Source organism: Tursiops truncatus, chromosome 11 (genome assembly GCF_011762595.2).
Source record: "Tursiops truncatus isolate mTurTru1 chromosome 11, mTurTru1.mat.Y, whole genome shotgun sequence".
Classification (NCBI taxonomy): domain Eukaryota; kingdom Metazoa; phylum Chordata; class Mammalia; order Artiodactyla; family Delphinidae; genus Tursiops; species Tursiops truncatus.
This window is the reverse complement of record NC_047044.1, coordinates 10,760,954-10,778,229: the sequence shown is the minus strand read 5'-3', so window position 1 is coordinate 10,778,229 and position 17,276 is coordinate 10,760,954. Positions and strand designations below refer to the sequence as shown.

The 17,276-nt window shown below is 58.2% G+C and overlaps 1 protein-coding gene across 2 annotated transcripts; it reads right to left on the bottom strand.

Moving 5' to 3' along the window:
- Positions 1-1,449: 1,449 nt before the first annotated feature.
- Positions 1,450-16,737, bottom strand: RAC2 (Rac family small GTPase 2). Of its 2 annotated transcripts, none has more exons than XM_033866115.2 (7): positions 16,580-16,736; positions 14,363-14,434; positions 7,459-7,576; positions 6,685-6,747; positions 6,190-6,349; positions 2,832-2,964; positions 1,450-2,214 (listed from the first exon to the last, which is right to left on the bottom strand). In XM_033866115.2, exons 1-6 carry the CDS (start codon positions 16,612-16,614, stop codon positions 2,834-2,836), a joined length of 579 nt encoding a protein of 192 aa, XP_033722006.1. In that variant the 5' UTR covers positions 16,615-16,736; the 3' UTR covers positions 1,450-2,214; positions 2,832-2,833. The 2 variants fall into 2 exon arrangements, with proteins under 2 accessions (XP_033722006.1, XP_073644305.1); XM_073788204.1 differs by lacking the exon at positions 1,450-2,214 and adding an exon at positions 5,844-5,847 and having other exon boundaries at positions 2,834-2,964; positions 16,580-16,737.
- Positions 16,738-17,276: the final 539 nt, after the last annotated feature.

The following is a 17,276-nucleotide window of genomic DNA, read 5'->3' as shown; positions in this document are numbered from 1 at the left end:
TGCTAGGAGAATTAAATGAGCTCATATGTGCCGGGTGAAACCACACAATGGTGAGAGGATTTATTTCCTGACTTTATTATTGGTATAAAACAAGGACTGCATCCACTGGGGTAGGCTCAGGGGAAGAGGCACGTGGCAGAGGAGGTGTAAGCGCAGGACGAGCGAGGGAGGTGGGGTGCAGCCAGGCCTTGGGGCCACCAGGATGGTCCTGAATTTCTCTTGAGGCCACGGAAGAGCAGGAAACAGAAAGAGGCTCTCCTCGACTCCGGCCCACCGGAAGGCGCTTCTCAGGGCTTTTAAACGTTGGATGTTTTAGGGTGTGAGTTCTGACACATACATGTCTGTATCTGTGTCGTGTGTTGGGGGGTGGGGCAGGGGTGTTAGTGGTTTTTTGGTTTGTTTCAGAGAAGTCACTTGAAAAGCATAACGACCTTGTCTGAGCTGAAACTAAAAAAGGCCACGGGATTTCCCCCCTGCACCCCATCCCTTTCAAGAGGGTTGGGCTCTCAGGAGGCCAGTGAGCTGAGATCTTGCATCAGAACTTCAGGACTTACGAGGGGCAGTGGAAGTGGCCGGGATCCTGGAAGAGCAGAAAATGAAACCCAGATCATTTCACTGGCTGGGAATTGGGGGAACTTCTGTGTCGTCAGGGACGGGGTCTTATATCTCTTTTTTTTAAACCTTTATTTTAGAGTGTCAGCCCCTGAGGGCAAGAACTTGGGTGTACCGCTGGACCACAGAACAATGCCTGGCACAGAGTAGGTGTTCAGTGAATTCGTGTTGAATGGATGGATGACATTTAGATAGAGAAGCACAGTCGTCCGCAGGATTGGAAAGTCTGGCATTTGTGAATTAGCAAACACTGAGGTGGGACTGGCTCCATCCTGTACCTTGGCGCGTTAGGGATGAGCTTCGTAAATCCTTACAGCAGCCCCATCTCTCTTTTAAAGAAACTTGCCTGTGTTTTGTGCCTGCTGGGTCCGGCATTGCTTCCTTACACTGTTGGGACACTTTCCTGGGACCTCCAATAGTGGAGACTAGGGGTTTCTGGCTGCTCGACACCCATATTCCCCAATTCTGGCAAAACTCTCAGTCTCCCTTTGAGAACCAACCCCTCCCTCCACTCTAGTGGGTATGGTTTTGAAAGGGCTGCCTCCGCTCCATGCTCTCGTGTGGCATGTAGTCCAGGCTTGACCAATCAGAACACAGCATTCTCCTGACAAATGTGATTGGTTGAAAAGACCTGAGCTGGTCCAATCAGAGTAAACCTTAATTAGAACTTTGCCGGGGGCAGACACTTGCTCTTTTTTGCTGAACTGGAAACGGGAAGGATGAAGCCCTTGAGAGTCACCTGCCTAAGAATGAATCAGACATCAGAAGGTACAGGAAAGTGAGCTCTGATGACATCATTTGAGTCCCCTTGATCAAGCTGCACCTGAAGTCATGATATTTCCAAACTTGAATCAGTAAATTTATTTTCTGCTTAAGCAGGTTGAATTGGGTTCCTAGTTGCAATGACAGAAATCCCGACTGGCAGGGTCTGCAAGTTTTAAGACTGTCACAGGTAAATGCAGCTCAGGATCCTGTGAGTGGAGCAGAAAGACTTGAGAGGTGGCAGGAGTCAGCAGGACCCAGCCTTTTGATTGGCTGGGCAGGTGCCCACAGAGATTTAGAAAATCTGAATGTTTTGTGTTGTCCCCAAAAGGAGCACTAAGACCAGAAGAGCAAACTTCTCAGACACTTAATTTAGCTTCAGTAGGAGAACCTCAGACAAGCAAGACCATCAATATTGGAGTAGACTGCCTCACGGGAGAGCAAGAGACCCGTCCCTGAAGGTATATAAGTGGTGGCCGGCAACCATCTGGCCCGAAGTTTCCAGAGGGGATTCAGGCTTTGGGAGGGAGGAGTAAACAGGTAGATGATGCCACGTGGGGCATCTGACCACAGCAACACAGGGGTGGCTTATCGGTCCTGGGGCTCCCCTCTGGCCCCTGGGAAGGCAGGAGCATGAGGGGATGGGGACGCAGCACCTACAAGTGCACACTCTTCCCCGGGGGGGACTCCAGCACAGAGAAGATGATGAGCCAAGCTCTGCAGCCGTCTTGCTAAGAAACGCCACAGGAAGGGGACAGCATGGCCAGCGGGGATGTCCTGGGGCTTTGGGTGGGGGCCCCGGAGGGTCAGAACCATCTGGCTGGGAGGGCTGGGTGTGTCCTGGAAAGGAGACAGGCAGTGGGTGAGAATTGGGGGCCAAACAGAATCCACAGCCCGCTCCCGGCTCTCCTGGCTCACGGCTCATTCCAGCTCCCAGCTTTTGCTCAAGGTTGGCCAAGTCCTCTCCGTCCTTCTTGTCCCACCCATCCTGGAAGCCTTGTGGGTGCCTCCAACCCCTACCCATCCCTCTTCTGCCCCAGTAGCCTCATAACTCAGTCTGTCCTACCTCCACCCCTATATGTGGGTGTCAGGTCTCCCCGGCTCAAGCGGCCTCTTCCAAGGGGTAGGGGCTGAGGTATCTTTCTGCCGTGATCCTCCCCACCCTGCTGCAGGGACGGCAGAGGGGCAGCTCAGTGACACCACGCCTTGCCTCAGGTTACCTGGCATTTTCTGACACTTTGAACCTTCCTTCTGGGAATTGGGCTCACAGAGCAGGACCGGCTCAGGCAAATGGGCAACCTGAAGCCCCTTTGATGGTCCCTCTTCTGTCCCAGCCTAAATGCCACTCCCGATGAAACCTAGGGCCACCGAACAGTGGCTGGACGCCTCCCTCCCAGCCAGAGCCTGCTGTGTGTGTGGCGGCGGGGGGCGTGGGGAGGGGAGGGAGGGGCTCTTACCCCTAGAGGATGCTGCAGGGCCGCTTCTGTGGCCGCGTGGGCTGGGGGCACAGGACGGCCCGGATCGCCTCATCAAAGACGGTTTTCAGGCCTCTCTGGGTGAGGGCTGAGCACTCCAGGTATTTCACTGAGTCTAGGTTAGGGCAGCAAGAGGGTAGAGGCCTAGGTCAGGGCTGGGCAAAACCCCGTCCCAAGCCATGCAACTGCACTGGCTGTGGCGGCCACCTGGGCTGTGTCACTCAGAGCAGGGCATTTACCCCTCTGTGCCTCAGTCTCCTCATGTCGGAAAGGGGGAGTTTTACTCAGAGGGAGAGGTTAAGACCCCCCCACGAGAGCAGGTCTGTGTCTTTCTTGAACACAAAAGCCCTTAATTTAAGGAAGGATACCTTCCTGGCAAGAAAGGGGCTCAAGCTACGGTGACCAAATTTCTCGGCGCCTCACTTTCTTCTAGAAAATTCCCAATGCCTGCCTCCGTCTTCCCCCGGGAGGCCTGAGGAACCCGTGGCCCGCTCACTAGGACATTCCAAATGTCATCTAACCAGTCCTTCGCATCTCCCCACTTTACAGTTGAGAAAACTGAGGCTCAGAAAAGTCACTTATCCAAAGTCACACACTAGACATTTCCCCTCTGCCAGGGGCAGCTGGGGGCCCTCAGCAAGAGGAATGGGAACTGGGGAGCACCCATTCCCCCATGAGGGGACCAGCCTTCTCCCACGTGACCACTCAGGGCTGGAGCACGGAGCACAGACAGTGAGGAAGGTAGGCTGAGCCCCACTCCCAGGGGCAGTGTTCTGTGACGTTCTGGAAGGAACCTGTGAGAGCGCCTGTGTCCATTACAACCCAAGCAGTCTCCCTGAAGTGAGCAACTGAAAACAGAGAAGGAGAGGGGCAGGAAGGGGGAACTTTGCTCTTCCGTGGGGGGAAGAAGCAGACCAACGCTGACCAGCACCTGCTCCCTGCCAGGCACTGAGCTGGGCGCTTCCGACAACCCTGTGAAGAAATTCTGTGAGTCCCCGCTTCCCAGGTGAGGAATCAGGCCCAGAGAGTGGATGCCCCGGGGCCAGAGACACACAGCTGCCAGAGGGGAGCCAAGATCTCAGGAGGGGCAGCCCAGGGACGAGGGAAAGAAAGTGTGGGGCAAGGACAAGGACACCAAGGCTCAGAGAGGATGTCACTTGTCCTGAGTCACACGCTGGATGTCTCCCTTGCACGTGGGAGCATTGTCCCACCAGGGAGCACAGGCAGTGGTCCCAGGGCTCGGCTGGCAGGTACGGAGCACCCCGAGTTGGGTCTGGGAGTCTCGTCACCATAACCCTCTGTGCCCAGAAGGGTGTCACTGGGCATTTGGCCACTGTCTCCCTGCAAGGGACCGTAGCCAGTGTCCACTTCTTTCTTCCACACCTTCCAGCTGCGTCCTCCCTGGCACCTGCCACCCTCCTGCTTCCTGGATCAGTGGTGTCTAGAGAAAGGGTCCTGAGGAGAGGCCTGGCCACTCCAGGACCTCAGCCTGTCCCCCCTCTCTGCTCCCCAGTCGCCCACCTGTGGGGGCAGCAGACCGCCCTGATCATGACTGGGGGAGCCACGCAGCCCGGATTCGAGTCTCGGCCGTGGCACATCCCGGCTGGGTGGCCTCGAGCTAGTGACTTCTCCCTGAGCCTCAGTTTTCCTCCTCTGTAAAGTGGGACGATGACAGTCCCTCCTTCATAGTTGCTATGACGATGAAGCAGGAGAATGCACCGGCCCAGCACCCAGGAAGCGCCCAATCCTGTGATTAGCAGCTGGGATCAGAGCTGCCCCACAACGCGTCACCCGGGACTGGTGGGCAGAGGCAGCTGCTGTCCTCATTAGCCTGCAGGCCCCCCAGGTCTCCCCCTTGGCCTGGGCTTGTCCGAGGCAAGTTCAGAGTCATTAGTCACTGCCCCTGGCCACCCCCAGCTGGTATTGGCTCCAAGAGGATTGGCTAGAGGCCAAGGCAGGAACCCCAACTCATCTCCTCATGAAGGAGAAAGGAACTTTAGGGAGTGTATAGGCTGGCTAGTACGGATGGGGAAACTGAGGTCCAGAGAGGGGGAGCCACTGGCCCAAAGTCACACAGACAGTCATTGCCAGGACCAGAATCCAGGCTTCCAGGCCCCATCTCATCCGAAAGCTTGTGCTTTAAGAAGGATGGGGTCGGACACAGGCTGGAGAGTCACTGTCTTGGGTGGAAGGAGTCCGGGGGGACAGGCTGTTCAGAAAGAAGAGAAGGCAGGGGTGCAATCCCCAATATTCGTGAGGAAAGACCAGAGGGCCTGAGAGCCAGAGCCCCTAGGATGGGACAAAGGACCCAGGGTTTAAGTGGCAGCGGAGGCCCCTGGGAAAGACGGCCATGTCACTGGGCTAGTCACATGAAGGAGGGGGTGACGGCTGTGGTTTCTCTTCCTGTGAAGAGATGTGAGTCCCCAGGGCCCTCCCAGTTCCGGCGGAAGGAAGAGTGGTAGGGCTGAGGGAGGGATGGGTTGCAGCAGGCCCCACCAGTTCAGGGGCCAAACCCTGGGTCTGCCGGACCCTGTGGTGAGCAGAGCACCCTGGGCAGCTGGGCCACTTCTCATAGTGGCCAAACCCCACTGGTGGTCCCAGGCTCTTGGGCAAGTACCCTGTCCCCAGGCAAAGGACAGCAGATCTGGACGCCACGGAAGAGGCCAGACCCATCGGTCATCACCTCCCTAGTGCAGGCAGCCCTGAGCCACCACGAGGAGGCCCCCAAGCCATCGGTTTGTGGTCCTGTGTTCAAATCCTGGTTCTGCCACCTACCAGCTGCGTGACCCTGAGAAGTCACTTCTCTGGCCCAGTGGCCGGGAGGCAAAGAGGAGTTGGGCTGAGAAGCCAGGAGGGTGAGGAATGGGGGGTGAGAAGGATGCAGAGGGAAAGACGTCACCCTTCAAACTCAAGCAGAAGCACCACCTCCAGGAAGCCTTCCCGGAAAACCCAAGCTTGACTTGGCTGCTCGTCCTCTGAGAAACCACGGCACACCCCCCTCCATCCCTGCTTCTGTCTGTCCAAATGCACTTATTTCGATGTCTGTTTATGGATTATACTAATATTATAATAACAATTAACACAAAGTGCTTCCCACGTGCAGTGCTGCTCTAGGAGCTCACGGGCGTGAATTCATTTAATCCTCCCAACCACCCAGCACTACGACTGTTGCCATGGTTCACGGAGGAGGAAACACAGGCCCAGAGAGGCTAAGTGACTCGTCCAGGGTCACACAGCTAGTACACGGCACACCCAGGGTGGAATCGCACAGCCTGGCCCTGGAAGCTATGTTTCCAATCCCCCTGCACCCAGCTCCCCTGTCTGAGCCCGAGCCCTGTACCGATCTCCTTGGCCAGCGCCAGGCCCTGCGGGTAAGTAATGGGCGCCAGCTTCTTCTCCTTCAGCTTCTCGATGGTGTCCTTGTCGTCCCGCAAGTCCAGCTTGGTGCCCACCAGGATGATGGGCGTGCTGGGGCAGTGATGCCGCACCTCCGGGAACCACTGGGCCGGTGGGTGGGGGCAGGAGGTTGTGCAGGGGGTAGGCGGAGAAGAGGGGCACCAAGCCGGGAGGAGATAATAGGGAGTCATGAGGGTGTGTGGGGAGGAGAGAGGACAGGTTAGAGAGTAAAGCTAACTATCACAGCCCGCTCTGAGACCCCGTCTGAGTCTCACCCCCAGTCCCCCCCGCCAGCCCTGGGTGGCACTAGGGACCCTCTCTGCCCACATCCTCTGCTGCCCCAGAGGCAGGCCAAAGTCAGCGGTCCCTCCCTCCCGTGCTCCCCTCCCTCAGGGTCACCTGCCCCATCCCCCCAAGACCCCCGCTCCATCCCGCTCACCTTGGCCCGGACATTCTCATAGGAGGCTGGGCTGACAAGGGAGAAGCAGATGAGGAAGACGTCCTGGGAGGTCAGACAAGGGTTACTCGTGAGGGGAGGCCTGGAGGCATCCCACCTGGGCTCTCCCACACCTGGGCAGCCACTGAGGGCTGGAGCGCCCAGGGGATGCTGGGCGCTTAGGACTCGGCAGAGCAGGGATTCCCTTCCCACCTCTACACCAGGCTGCTGCTTGTTTATCCAACACTTCCTAACGGCCCGAGCCTGTTCTAAGTGGCTAATCTTCACACAACACTGTAGCGGTGCTGCTGCTACCCCATTCCACAGATGGGGAAAGTGAGGTTTACAAGGATTAAAGCATTTGCCATCTGGAACTCCAGAATCCATGCTCCTCACCAGGCACTCACTACCTACCCCCCACCTGCCGTCTGGTCACCAGCCCCAGCGCTTTCCTTGCCACCCTGGAGACAGAGCCCAGCAGCCACACAGCCACCTGCAGATGTGCCCCCATCACTCCTCCCCTCCCCTAGCACCCCCAGAGCCGGCCATCCTGAGCTCCCATTGGTCCAGAGTCTGCCTGCCCCGCCCACTGAGAACCAGGTGGTGCAGCAGCCCAAGAGGCAGAGGGGCTGGGAAGACAGAGGGCACGGTAATGACAGGGGCCTGATGGAGGGCGGGGACTCCTCGAGCTGGGCCTTAAGGGGAGGGTCAGGGTTCAGCAGGCAGAGGCAACCGGGATGCAAAGCCCAGGACCACGAGGAGGGCTGGGCAGCATACCGTCTGCGGGTAGGAGAGCGGCCGGAGGCGGTCGTAGTCCTCCTGCCCTGCCGTGTCCCACAGCCCCAGGTTCACGGGCTTGCTGTCCACCATCACGTTGGCTGAATAGTTGTCGAACCTGTGGGAACAGGTAAGATAGAAGGGCCAGTCTCCAGCCCCAGAGTCTAGGGACTTGCAGTCCATGGTTCCATGGCAGAGGCCAAGACCCAGAGAGGGGCTACAACAGGACCAAAGTCACAAAGCTCTATGCAGTTGGGTTTTATTTTTTATTTTTCTTAAATACTGATCTATTACATAAGAAATTTTAAACGCAGGTAAGCATAAAGAGGAAAACATTGTCTCTACTGTTTTTCTGCCCTTACCTACCCTTTGGAGAGACGATTTTTCAAGGCTGCATAACATTCTCTCCAAGGCATGATCAGAATAAACGTTACCCACCTCCTAGGCTGGACGCTGCGGCTGGTCACCCAATATTTGCTGAATGAGTGTTCATTCCCATCTTAGGTTGGGTCCCCCCAGAAGCAAACCCCGAGATGAGGGAGTGGCACCAGTGGTTTATTTGGGAAGTGACTCCAGGCAGCCGAGGGGAAGGGACAGCAGCTGTTGAGCTGTTACTGCGCGGGAACTGGGGCTCCGTCTGGCTGGGGCCACTGAGCTCAGGGCATCCCCCAGAGGAGGCAGGGAGCTGGGGTATTTAACCACCTTCTCCATCTCTCATTGGCAGAGGGAAGTCCTTGGGTGTTAAGTCCTTGGGTGTTAATTCCAGCCCATCCCTAGTGCACACCAAAAACAGCTACTGGAGATTTCAGGAAATGCCACTGGCACACACTGGAAAGGCACATGTTGAAGGAATAGGGTGGGGCAGAGGCTAAAATCTCCCTGCCAACACCAGAGAGGCCTCCAGGGCAATCGCACAAGCTCGCACTGTGGGGAAACGTCCCAGACACCTCCCTCCCTGTCCCCGACCTGGAAAGAGCTTGTCGTCCCCTCTCTCAGGCAACTGCTTTGCCTTGACTATGAACTGGTTTTAGTGTGTCTCTGTCCCGCCATGGGCTGTGGGCTCCGTGAGGGCGGGGCCCATGTCAATTTCATCTCTGAAGACTCAGGACTGGCACCTTGTGAGTGTAGGTGGAACAGAGTTAAACCAAACTGAACTGAAGCCCTTGGGATGCCACCCCCTCCACGAAGCCCTCCCAGAGCACTGCTCAGTGACAGGCTGTAGAAGCCGTAATGCTTCAGAGCAACTCCAAAGACAGCTGTCCTGTGACAGGCAACACCCCCCCCAAAAAAGTGGGTAACCTGACATGTTTAACACCCCATGCTTGTCCAGCCTTAAGTTCCGCAGATGGCCCTGCTCCCTCCTGCCTGGAAAGTTCCTGCAAACGTCCCTCCCCTGGCTCCCCACTCTTCTTCTTTCCTGGTGCTGGGCTGACTCTTACTCATCCTCCCTCCAGTCCCATTTCAAGGTCACCTCCAGGAAGCCTTTCGCGAGCCCCAGCCAGGTCGGGGCCCCCACCCCGTCCCAACTCAGTAATCTGTGGTGAACTTGGCACCCAAACAGCAGACATCAAGCCTGGCTTGTTCCTCACTGCACCAAGGCCAGCATCGCACTTGGCACATAGTAGGTGCCCTGTGGACCTACTCTTGGTACCACCCATACCATAGTGGGATTTCAGGCGGAAGGCACTGTTCAGGGAGACATCGCTGGGCATGATGGGGAAAGAAGTGCCCATGCTTTCTTCGGCTTCTGCCAGAAACACTCCTTTGGGATGAGCTTAGGATGCAGGGACACTCTTTCCTTTACTGTCCAGTCTGAAATTCTGACACCAAAAAACCCCCAAGATTCCTTGAGCCAAAGGCATCTGTCTTCTCTGAGCCAACTCCAGGGTCTCAGGGGCCGTGGCAACGGGGAAAGAGCTGGTTCCTGGGACTTGTAGCAGCACCAAACACCTGCTCCGGGGCTGGTCAGAGGGTTAGAGACCTTCATACATTAGGTCTTGAAGTCCCAAGTGACCCAAGATAAAAGAACCTCAAGTTCTTGCCATTAGACAGTTGAGGAAACCGAGACCCCAAGAGGTCAAATAACTCTTCCAAGGCCAACCAGCTCACAAGCGTAGGAGCTGGGATTTGAACCTGGCTCCCTCTGTACACTATTTGTGAGCGAGAGAGTGGACAGATGCACTGCAGGAGGGTTGATTCGCCCCGGGATGGCCACCCAGAGGTGGGAGGGAACAGTAAGTTCCTTGTGAAGCCTTGTCCTGGTTGTGTGACCCTGGGTGAGTAACCCAGCTTCTCCGAGCCTCACTTTCTTCCTTGTGAAAAAAGCCCTATCTCGTGGGGCCATTAGGAAGATCCAGGGACAGAGGATATTCAAGCCACCTCACGGGAAGATGCCGAGGAGCTGAACAGTCTCACCCTTCAACGTCACCGGCCCCCCACAGAGGACCAGCTGCCAGACCCTGAGGGATCACTGCAGGGACAAAATGATCCACAGCCCCCGGGGTCCCCTACTTCAGAGACCCGCAGGGAGCCAGGACCAGAGGAGCCTTAGACCACCACTGCGGCCAACCCTCACTCCCATTTACCAGATGAGGAAACCGAGGCTCACAGACAGGAAGGGACTTGCCCAAGAGCTCGCAGTCAGTTGGGGGCAGAGCCAGAACTAGATCCTGTTACCCAATTCAGAAAAGCTCATGGCGTAAGAGTCACTGCGACTTCATGGCTGGAGACTCAGCGGAGTCTGAGCTGGGGTCTGGGGGCTGACTGGGAGCCGTGGAGAGGGCAGGGAGCTCACGCTGGCTGGGCACCTAGGGGTGCCACGTGCTGTTCCAGGCCCTTCATACTTAGATCGTTTCAGTGAGCCCAGGAAGTGGATTCTACCGTGGTGCCCCTTTAACACAGCAGGAAACTGAGTCAAAGCCCGAGAGTGACCTGCCCATGGTCACACGGCTGGAGTGCTTTCACCCAGAGTCTGTGTGGCTTCTTTCTGCACCCCCAGGGCTGCAGGCCCGGCCCTGACCCCAGCATGGAGTGGAGGAGGGGTATGGGGGGCAGGTGAAAGGGGGCTCAGCGCCGGGCATCACCTGACCACCACCCAAGCTTCCAGGGGAAAGAAGGTGGACTCACAGAACACAGAGACCACAGGGCATGCATGGCTGTGACCTGGGGACCAGGGAGGATTGATAGGTCAGGTGGGGCATGGACCACTGCTGGCTTCGGGGCGTGGTCCTCCAGGCAACGGGGAGCCAGCGAGGGGCTTCACCAGGCAGGGCTTACATGATCAGCTTTGCATTTGGAAAAGGCCCTCTTGGCCACTGGGTGGAAAAGTCTTGGAGAAGGGTCAGAGGGGAAGCTGGGAGACGGAGCCACCGGTGAGAGAGGTGGGCGGTTGGAGGAGATGGGGGAGCGGAGAGGTGTCCCAGGTGGGATGCAAGGGGACAGAGGGCGTGTACGAGCAGTGGGGAGGCTTGAGGCAGCAGGACACAGTGAGGGAATAACTCGCTCGGTGGCAAGAGCATGGGGCGAGGGGGAGGTGCGAGGCCAGGCCGGAAAGCTTGGTACGTCCACTAGGGAGGCCGCACGTCATCCTGTCCTTGGGAATCTGGGCTGGATTTGCCAGTTTACAAAGGAAGGTGAAGACCAAGTACTGGCCCCTCCGACCTAAATTAACCACCTGTGTTCTTCCTTCCCAGAGACAAGCCCCCACAGAGCTGAGCCCCTGCTGGTTTGAGTTCCAGCACCTTCTCAGGACAGGCTGGAACATGCCCTCCCTGCCTGCCAGGCTGGCCCTGTCACTACAGAGCACCAGCCACGTGCTCATCTCTCTTCTAGAAGCTGCTCTAGTGCCGCGGTCCCCAACCTTTTTGGCACCACGTCTTCTTTCATGGAAGACAATTTTTCCACGGAACGTGCGAGGTGGGGGCGGGGGGGGGGGAAGAGGGGAGGGGGGGTGCTGGTCCAGGCGGTAATACGAGCGATGGGAGCCGCAGATGAAGCTTCGCTCGCTCACCTGCTACTGTGCTGCCGGGTTCCCGACAGGCCGTGGCCCAGAGGTTGGGGACCCCTGGTCTAGTGAACTAGACAGACCAGGGCCCTGTCCTAATGGAGCTTCCGTCCCAGCAGGAGAAGTCAGATGGGGAAGGGCTGCGAAGAATGTCAAGCAGGGCGGAGAGATGGAGGGGGCCTGGGCGGAGGGAGGGGCTGCTTTAGACAGTGTGTCAGGGAGGGGATACCTCGGCCGGGAACTGAGTGATGGAAGTGGTGAGTGCAGAAGCCTGGGGGAGGCTGGCGTGTCTGGTCTCCGAGCACCAGAATGGAGTAAGAGGTGGGTTTTAAGGGAGGAATTTAGGCTCCATCTAATTTTCGCTTTTGAAAGCTCACCTGGGCTTCCGTTTGAGAATGATCAAAAGCAGAGGGGAAAGGGGAGAACCCCTAGGTCACAGGTACCTGAGAGCAGGGTCTTCCTGCCTTGTCTTTGTATCCCCAACCCCCAGCACAGGGCCATCCACAGAGCAGGCTTCGGTCTCCCCATCTGTGAGACAGGGCTTTGACCCTGAGCTCTTATCCCCCAACCCGCAGGCAGCAAGTTCAGCTCAGCTCTCTCGCTTATCTGATCCGGTCCACTGGCACCTGCCTCCGGCCCCAGCAAACCCTACCACCCCCAGCCCCAGAGCTCTCTTGACCTCTGTCTCTGTGCCAGAGATCTCAGGCTACCTGTTTTGCCCAACTCTGCTCTCCCCGGCTGTCCCCACCCTCCACTGTCAAGGGCTCAGGGTGGCTTATTTTCCCCTCCCTGTCACAGGGGTGCGAGCACTGTAGCAGGAGCCCCTCTGGGGGCTTGTCCAGAGCCGAGTAACTCCATATGGAAGACAAAGATGGTGGGATGCAGGCCTGGCTACACACCTGGCAGGTCCAGCACAAAATGAAAATGCAGGGACCCTTGTTCAAACATTAAGAATTTCAGGATGGGGCATCTGAGCATTAAACCGAGTGCAGGGCCCACCCGAGTGTGTGCCTGCCTAGGCGGCTCACCCAGGAGCCGGCCCTGCTCTCTGACCCAAGCCCTGAGTCCTGGGAAGGTAAACCTTGTCTGGTCCATTCTGTCTGTCCTTCCACAAGGTTGTCCAGGACCACCGAATCCACTCGGGGCCACCAGGGGCCAGTCTCTCCGGGCTGCTGAGCGCAATTGGCCCTACCTTGGTCTCTGCTGGTCCCACCATCTTGCACCAGAGAACTCGCCTCCCACCTCCCTGCACGGGGAAGGCCCCCGGGGCAATGAGCTTGGCATGTCCCAGCCCTGCCCCTCCTCTTAAAGAAAGGGAAAACTGAGGCTCACCGAGGGGAAGCGATTGGTCTAAGATCTTCGAGCAGGTGGGCCCTCCAGCCCAGCTGCAACAGGCAGACAGGACACAGGTAGCGCCAGCACCGTCCTGGGGAGACTGCCCTTCCCGATTCTGCACCTGCCTTCCCGCTCAGGGCTAGAGCCAGCCCTCCCTCAGCACCAGAAGGCATTGGGTGATTGGTGGTGAGCGAGCAGGTAAGGGCCGACGAGGAGAGGGGCACTGGCGCCATGGCGGGAGTTGCGAAATGAACCGGGGCAGAAATCAGTTTTCCAGGCTTCCTACCCAGGTTTCTCTGCCCTCTCCTCGCTGCCGTTCTCCTGCCCGGGCTGGGGTCCCTGAGGCAACTGGAGCCAGGGCCAGTGTCCCAGGGAGACATATCAGTAGAGGGAGCCCAGCCCACCTGGTGACCCTGGGGGACAGGCCCCTTAGCTGCTGTGAGCCTCAGTTTCCCCCGCAGGCACCCTGGGGCTAGAATAATAGCCACCTCCTCCCACGAGCATCGAATGAGATCACACGTGTGACGTTTCGTCCGGGGACCAGGACACAGTGGGCCCTTGATAGATGGTAGCAGTGATCCATCCTCCTAGGGCCTCTCCATGAAGTTCCATTCAGGTCGACTCAAAACAGATATATCGTGTCTAAGGCAATGTGCAGACCGCACTGTGCGTAAGACACTCTCCTAAGACAACGGGGAGACCCAGAAAGGACTGGACGTGGCCCCCTGCCCTCCGTAGGCTCGTGATCACGGGAAAGATCAGACAAAAATCTCTCTGGGGAGTGAGAGACACTTTCAGGCTAGATCAGAAAGGCTTCCTGGGGGAGCAGACACTGGAGCTGGCCTGGAGGTCTTAGACATGTGGACGTGGGAAGGAAAAGCAGTCCAGGAAGAGGGAGCAGCTGGAGCAAAGGCCCTGAGGTGGAAATGCCCAGGGAGTGCTTGGTGACCAGGGGCGGGAAGCAGACGGGACAAGAAGCAAAGTACTGGGCTATGAAGCCAGAAAGGAAGGTGGGAGAAGGCCACACAGAGCCTTGGATGTGTGCTATGGAGTTGGGGGGCTGTCCTGAGAGGGATGGGGCCACCGAGCATCGGTGAGAGGGGGCCAATGCTTCCCATTCACCCCACATACTTCTACATACCTGTGCATCAGGTGACAGCCCTGCCACCACATCCAACACGAGGGCAGGCCTCCAGGTGGCACTGCCCTCTCCCCTGGCACACACTGGGCCCTGATGTCTCTGATCTCCCGGTGTCGAGGCCCTCCACGACTCACCCCAGCCCCTCTTCTACCCTGCTTTTGCTCACGCCAGCCCTCCGCATCTCCCCGCTGGAAGGCCACCTGCTCCCTGGCCACCCCGCGGCAGCCTCTCTCCCCTCTGGGAGCCCTCGGCACTCATCCCGGCGCTGGTTACTGCCTCCCCGGCTGAACCAGTGGGCAGCTCTGGCAGGCAGAGACTGGCTGGAGGCTGACTTTCAGGCTCACAGGATGTGCCTGAAAAGGGGGTGGGCTTGGTGATGCGTGTCTCCCCAGCCTCCGAGCGCCCCGCCCACGCACAGAACTCACACGGTGGGGATGTACTCTCCCGGGAAGGCGTTGGTGGTGTAGCTGATAAGCAGGCATGTCTTGCCCACGGCTCTGCAAGACAGGAAGTTCGAGGGGACAGTGGTCATGGGCCCTGCCCGAGACTCAGGGAGGTTTCTCAGCACCTGCCCAGTCCCCTAGCCCAGCCCTCAGAGAAGACCCAGGCCCACCCCTCTGGGCATCATGTCCCCGTCTGAGAATCCCTGTATCAGCGTTCTCACACCTAAGAGTCATCTGGGGTGTTTGTTAAAGGACAGACTTCAAGTTCCTACCCTAGAGATTCTGAATCAGGGGTGTGGGCTGGATCTGGGAATTTGTATTGTAACAGGCTTCCCCAGGTGACAAGGATGTGAGACAGAGGGTTAAGAGCAGGGGGTCCCCAGGAGGCCCCTGGTACCTGCCCAGAGCTCTGCCATCACTCCCCTGGGATCCAGATCCCAGCTTCATCACCTGCCTAGTGGCAGCATGATCTTAGGCAAGTCACTTAACCTCCCTATGCCTCAGTTTCCCCATCCAGAAAATAGGGATAAGAATAGGGATAAGATGAGTTCATCTCATAGGATGGACCGAGAGGTAAATTAGACGAAGCCAGTAAAAGAACTGAGCACAGTCCTGGCACAGCGTAGCAGCAGCAAATACTGGGGAAAGCCTGACCCTCCTCTTTCCCTCCCACCTCACCATGGCTGTTAAGAGCATGGAGTTTAGGAATCAGAGAGACCAGGATTCAAATCACATGAGGTCTTGGGCAAATGACAACTTCTTTGAGCTTCAGTTTTCCCAACTGTAAAATGGGCCTAATATTAGGGTTGGTGGGAGGATAAAACAGAGGAGTGTGACTACCCCAGGGCCTGCACAGAGTAAGTACTAAGTTAGTAGTGATCGCCATTACTCGTGCAGTCTTCGCCCTCAGTCTGCTGGGCTGGGAGGGGGCAGGGGGCACAGATAGCCCTGGGCCTTCCCCTGCCCAACTTGGTTTCGTCACTTCCTGCTCGGAGGAGACCGGCTGCCCTCTTCTCCCCACCCCCTGCCCCGGGCCTGCCAACAAGGTGACTGGAACATTGCCCTTGGCTTCCGCCCTCCCCTCCTCAGATCAGATATAAAGCAGAAGTGAACAGGGCAGGACAGGCGGGCAGATAACGTGCATCAGAATCAGCAGAGGGCTGCCTGATAAACCAGCCCACCCCAGGCCGGGAAAATCGAGTCTCTTAAGGCCTCAGGCTGCCCCTCAGTAGGATGGGAGGGTTGGATAAGAGGCCTGCCCAGCCAGACCAGCGGGAACGTGTCGGGGTTGGACCTACAGAAAACCCCAGGCGGTACCTGCAGGCTGGACCCTAAGACAGTGCTGCTGGCAGGCACGAGAGACCGGCACATCAAAGCTGTCATTTTACAGATGAGGAAACTGAGGCCCATAGCGGGACATGACAACCTGAGGTCGCTGAGATGTAACAGCTGAGAAGTCGCCTCGGCTCAGCCTGGCCCACCCTGGCCCCCAGTCACGCCCCTCCCCCTTCCTCCTCCCCCCGCAGCTGTCTCTCACGCCCCTCCCCTTCCTCCGCCTCCCGCAGCTCTGTCTCTCACGCCCCTCCCCCCTCTGCTCCTCACCCGCAGCCCCCCGCGCGAGCTCCCAAGTTCCCCAGCCTCGAAAGCTGAGGCTCAGGAGGCCGGCTTCAGCGAACACACTTACGCGCAGGACAACCAGTCAAAATATCGCAAGGGGCCCCACATCAACCCTGCGGGCATGGGCCTCTCTCCAGATGGCCAAGCTGAGGTTCTGAGAGGTGCTGTGACTTGCCCAAGGCCACACAGCAGCGCAAGCCAGTGACTAGAGCCCAGGTCAGCCTGGGGACCCACCTCCCCCCACCCCAAGCCGGCATCCACAGAATCGAAGCCTGAGGGCCCATGGGAGACCAGCCTCAGCTCTCAGGGTGCAGGCGAGAGGCCCCAGGAACCCCCAACCCTAGTCCTGTACTCTCCACCAAGGCAGCTTCCGGGGTGAGGTGGGCAGACAGAGTGGAGCTGTCCTCAGCCCACCCCTGGGGTTCCCTCTGGGCCCTGGGAGAAGAAGGGAGCCGTTCCTCCGGCGGCCTCCCAGGGACCCCTCCATCTGCAGGGCAGGGGGCTTCCCCAGGGGCGCCAGGGTGGGGGGGGGCCAGGGCTACCCCGGGACGGAGCTGTCAGCAAGTCCAGCCGGGTACCTACCCATCTCCCACCACCACACACTTTATGGCCTGCATCGTGTCCGAGGCCTGGAGGGCGGTGGTGCTGACAGCTCAGGGCCCGGAGCGCTTCTGCAGACACAGGGGTATGGAGAGCTGGAGAGGTGCCCTGAGCAAGGAGCAGCAGCGGCGGGACAGGAGGCAGGAGGAAGCGGAAGGGGAACTTACCCAAGCTGCTGCCCCCACGGCCGTTTGCAGGAGGCGGAGCCTGCGGTCTGGCCGAATGGCTCAAGGGTGGGGTGGCCCTCAGGGGCTGGGCTGGGCCCCTGTCGGGCATCCCTGCTCCGGGACACCAGCAGGAGACCTGGGGACCCTCTGGGCTGGAGACTCACTTCCACGGGCAGGGCCAGAGCTGTTGTCCAAGAACCTGAGGCTCCTAAGAATGTAGTTCACCTCGGTTCTGGTCAATAAGCATTTAATGAGCACCTACTGTGTGCCAGGCACAGGATCGGGTACTGGTGAGTCTAGGATGTGAGCGGGAAGATACGGCTTCATCACAGGTGTCCATAAAACAAGGCAGGAAGTGATGGGGCCACGGAGGATTGACAGGGAGGGGACCTCAGAGTTACACAGAGGGCGAGCCAGGGCCTTCGAGGTGGCACTTGAAAGCTAGTGTCAGAGACAGGGCTCTCCAGAGGGGAAGACATGGGTGCTCCCCAAGCGGGGGCCATTGTGGGACC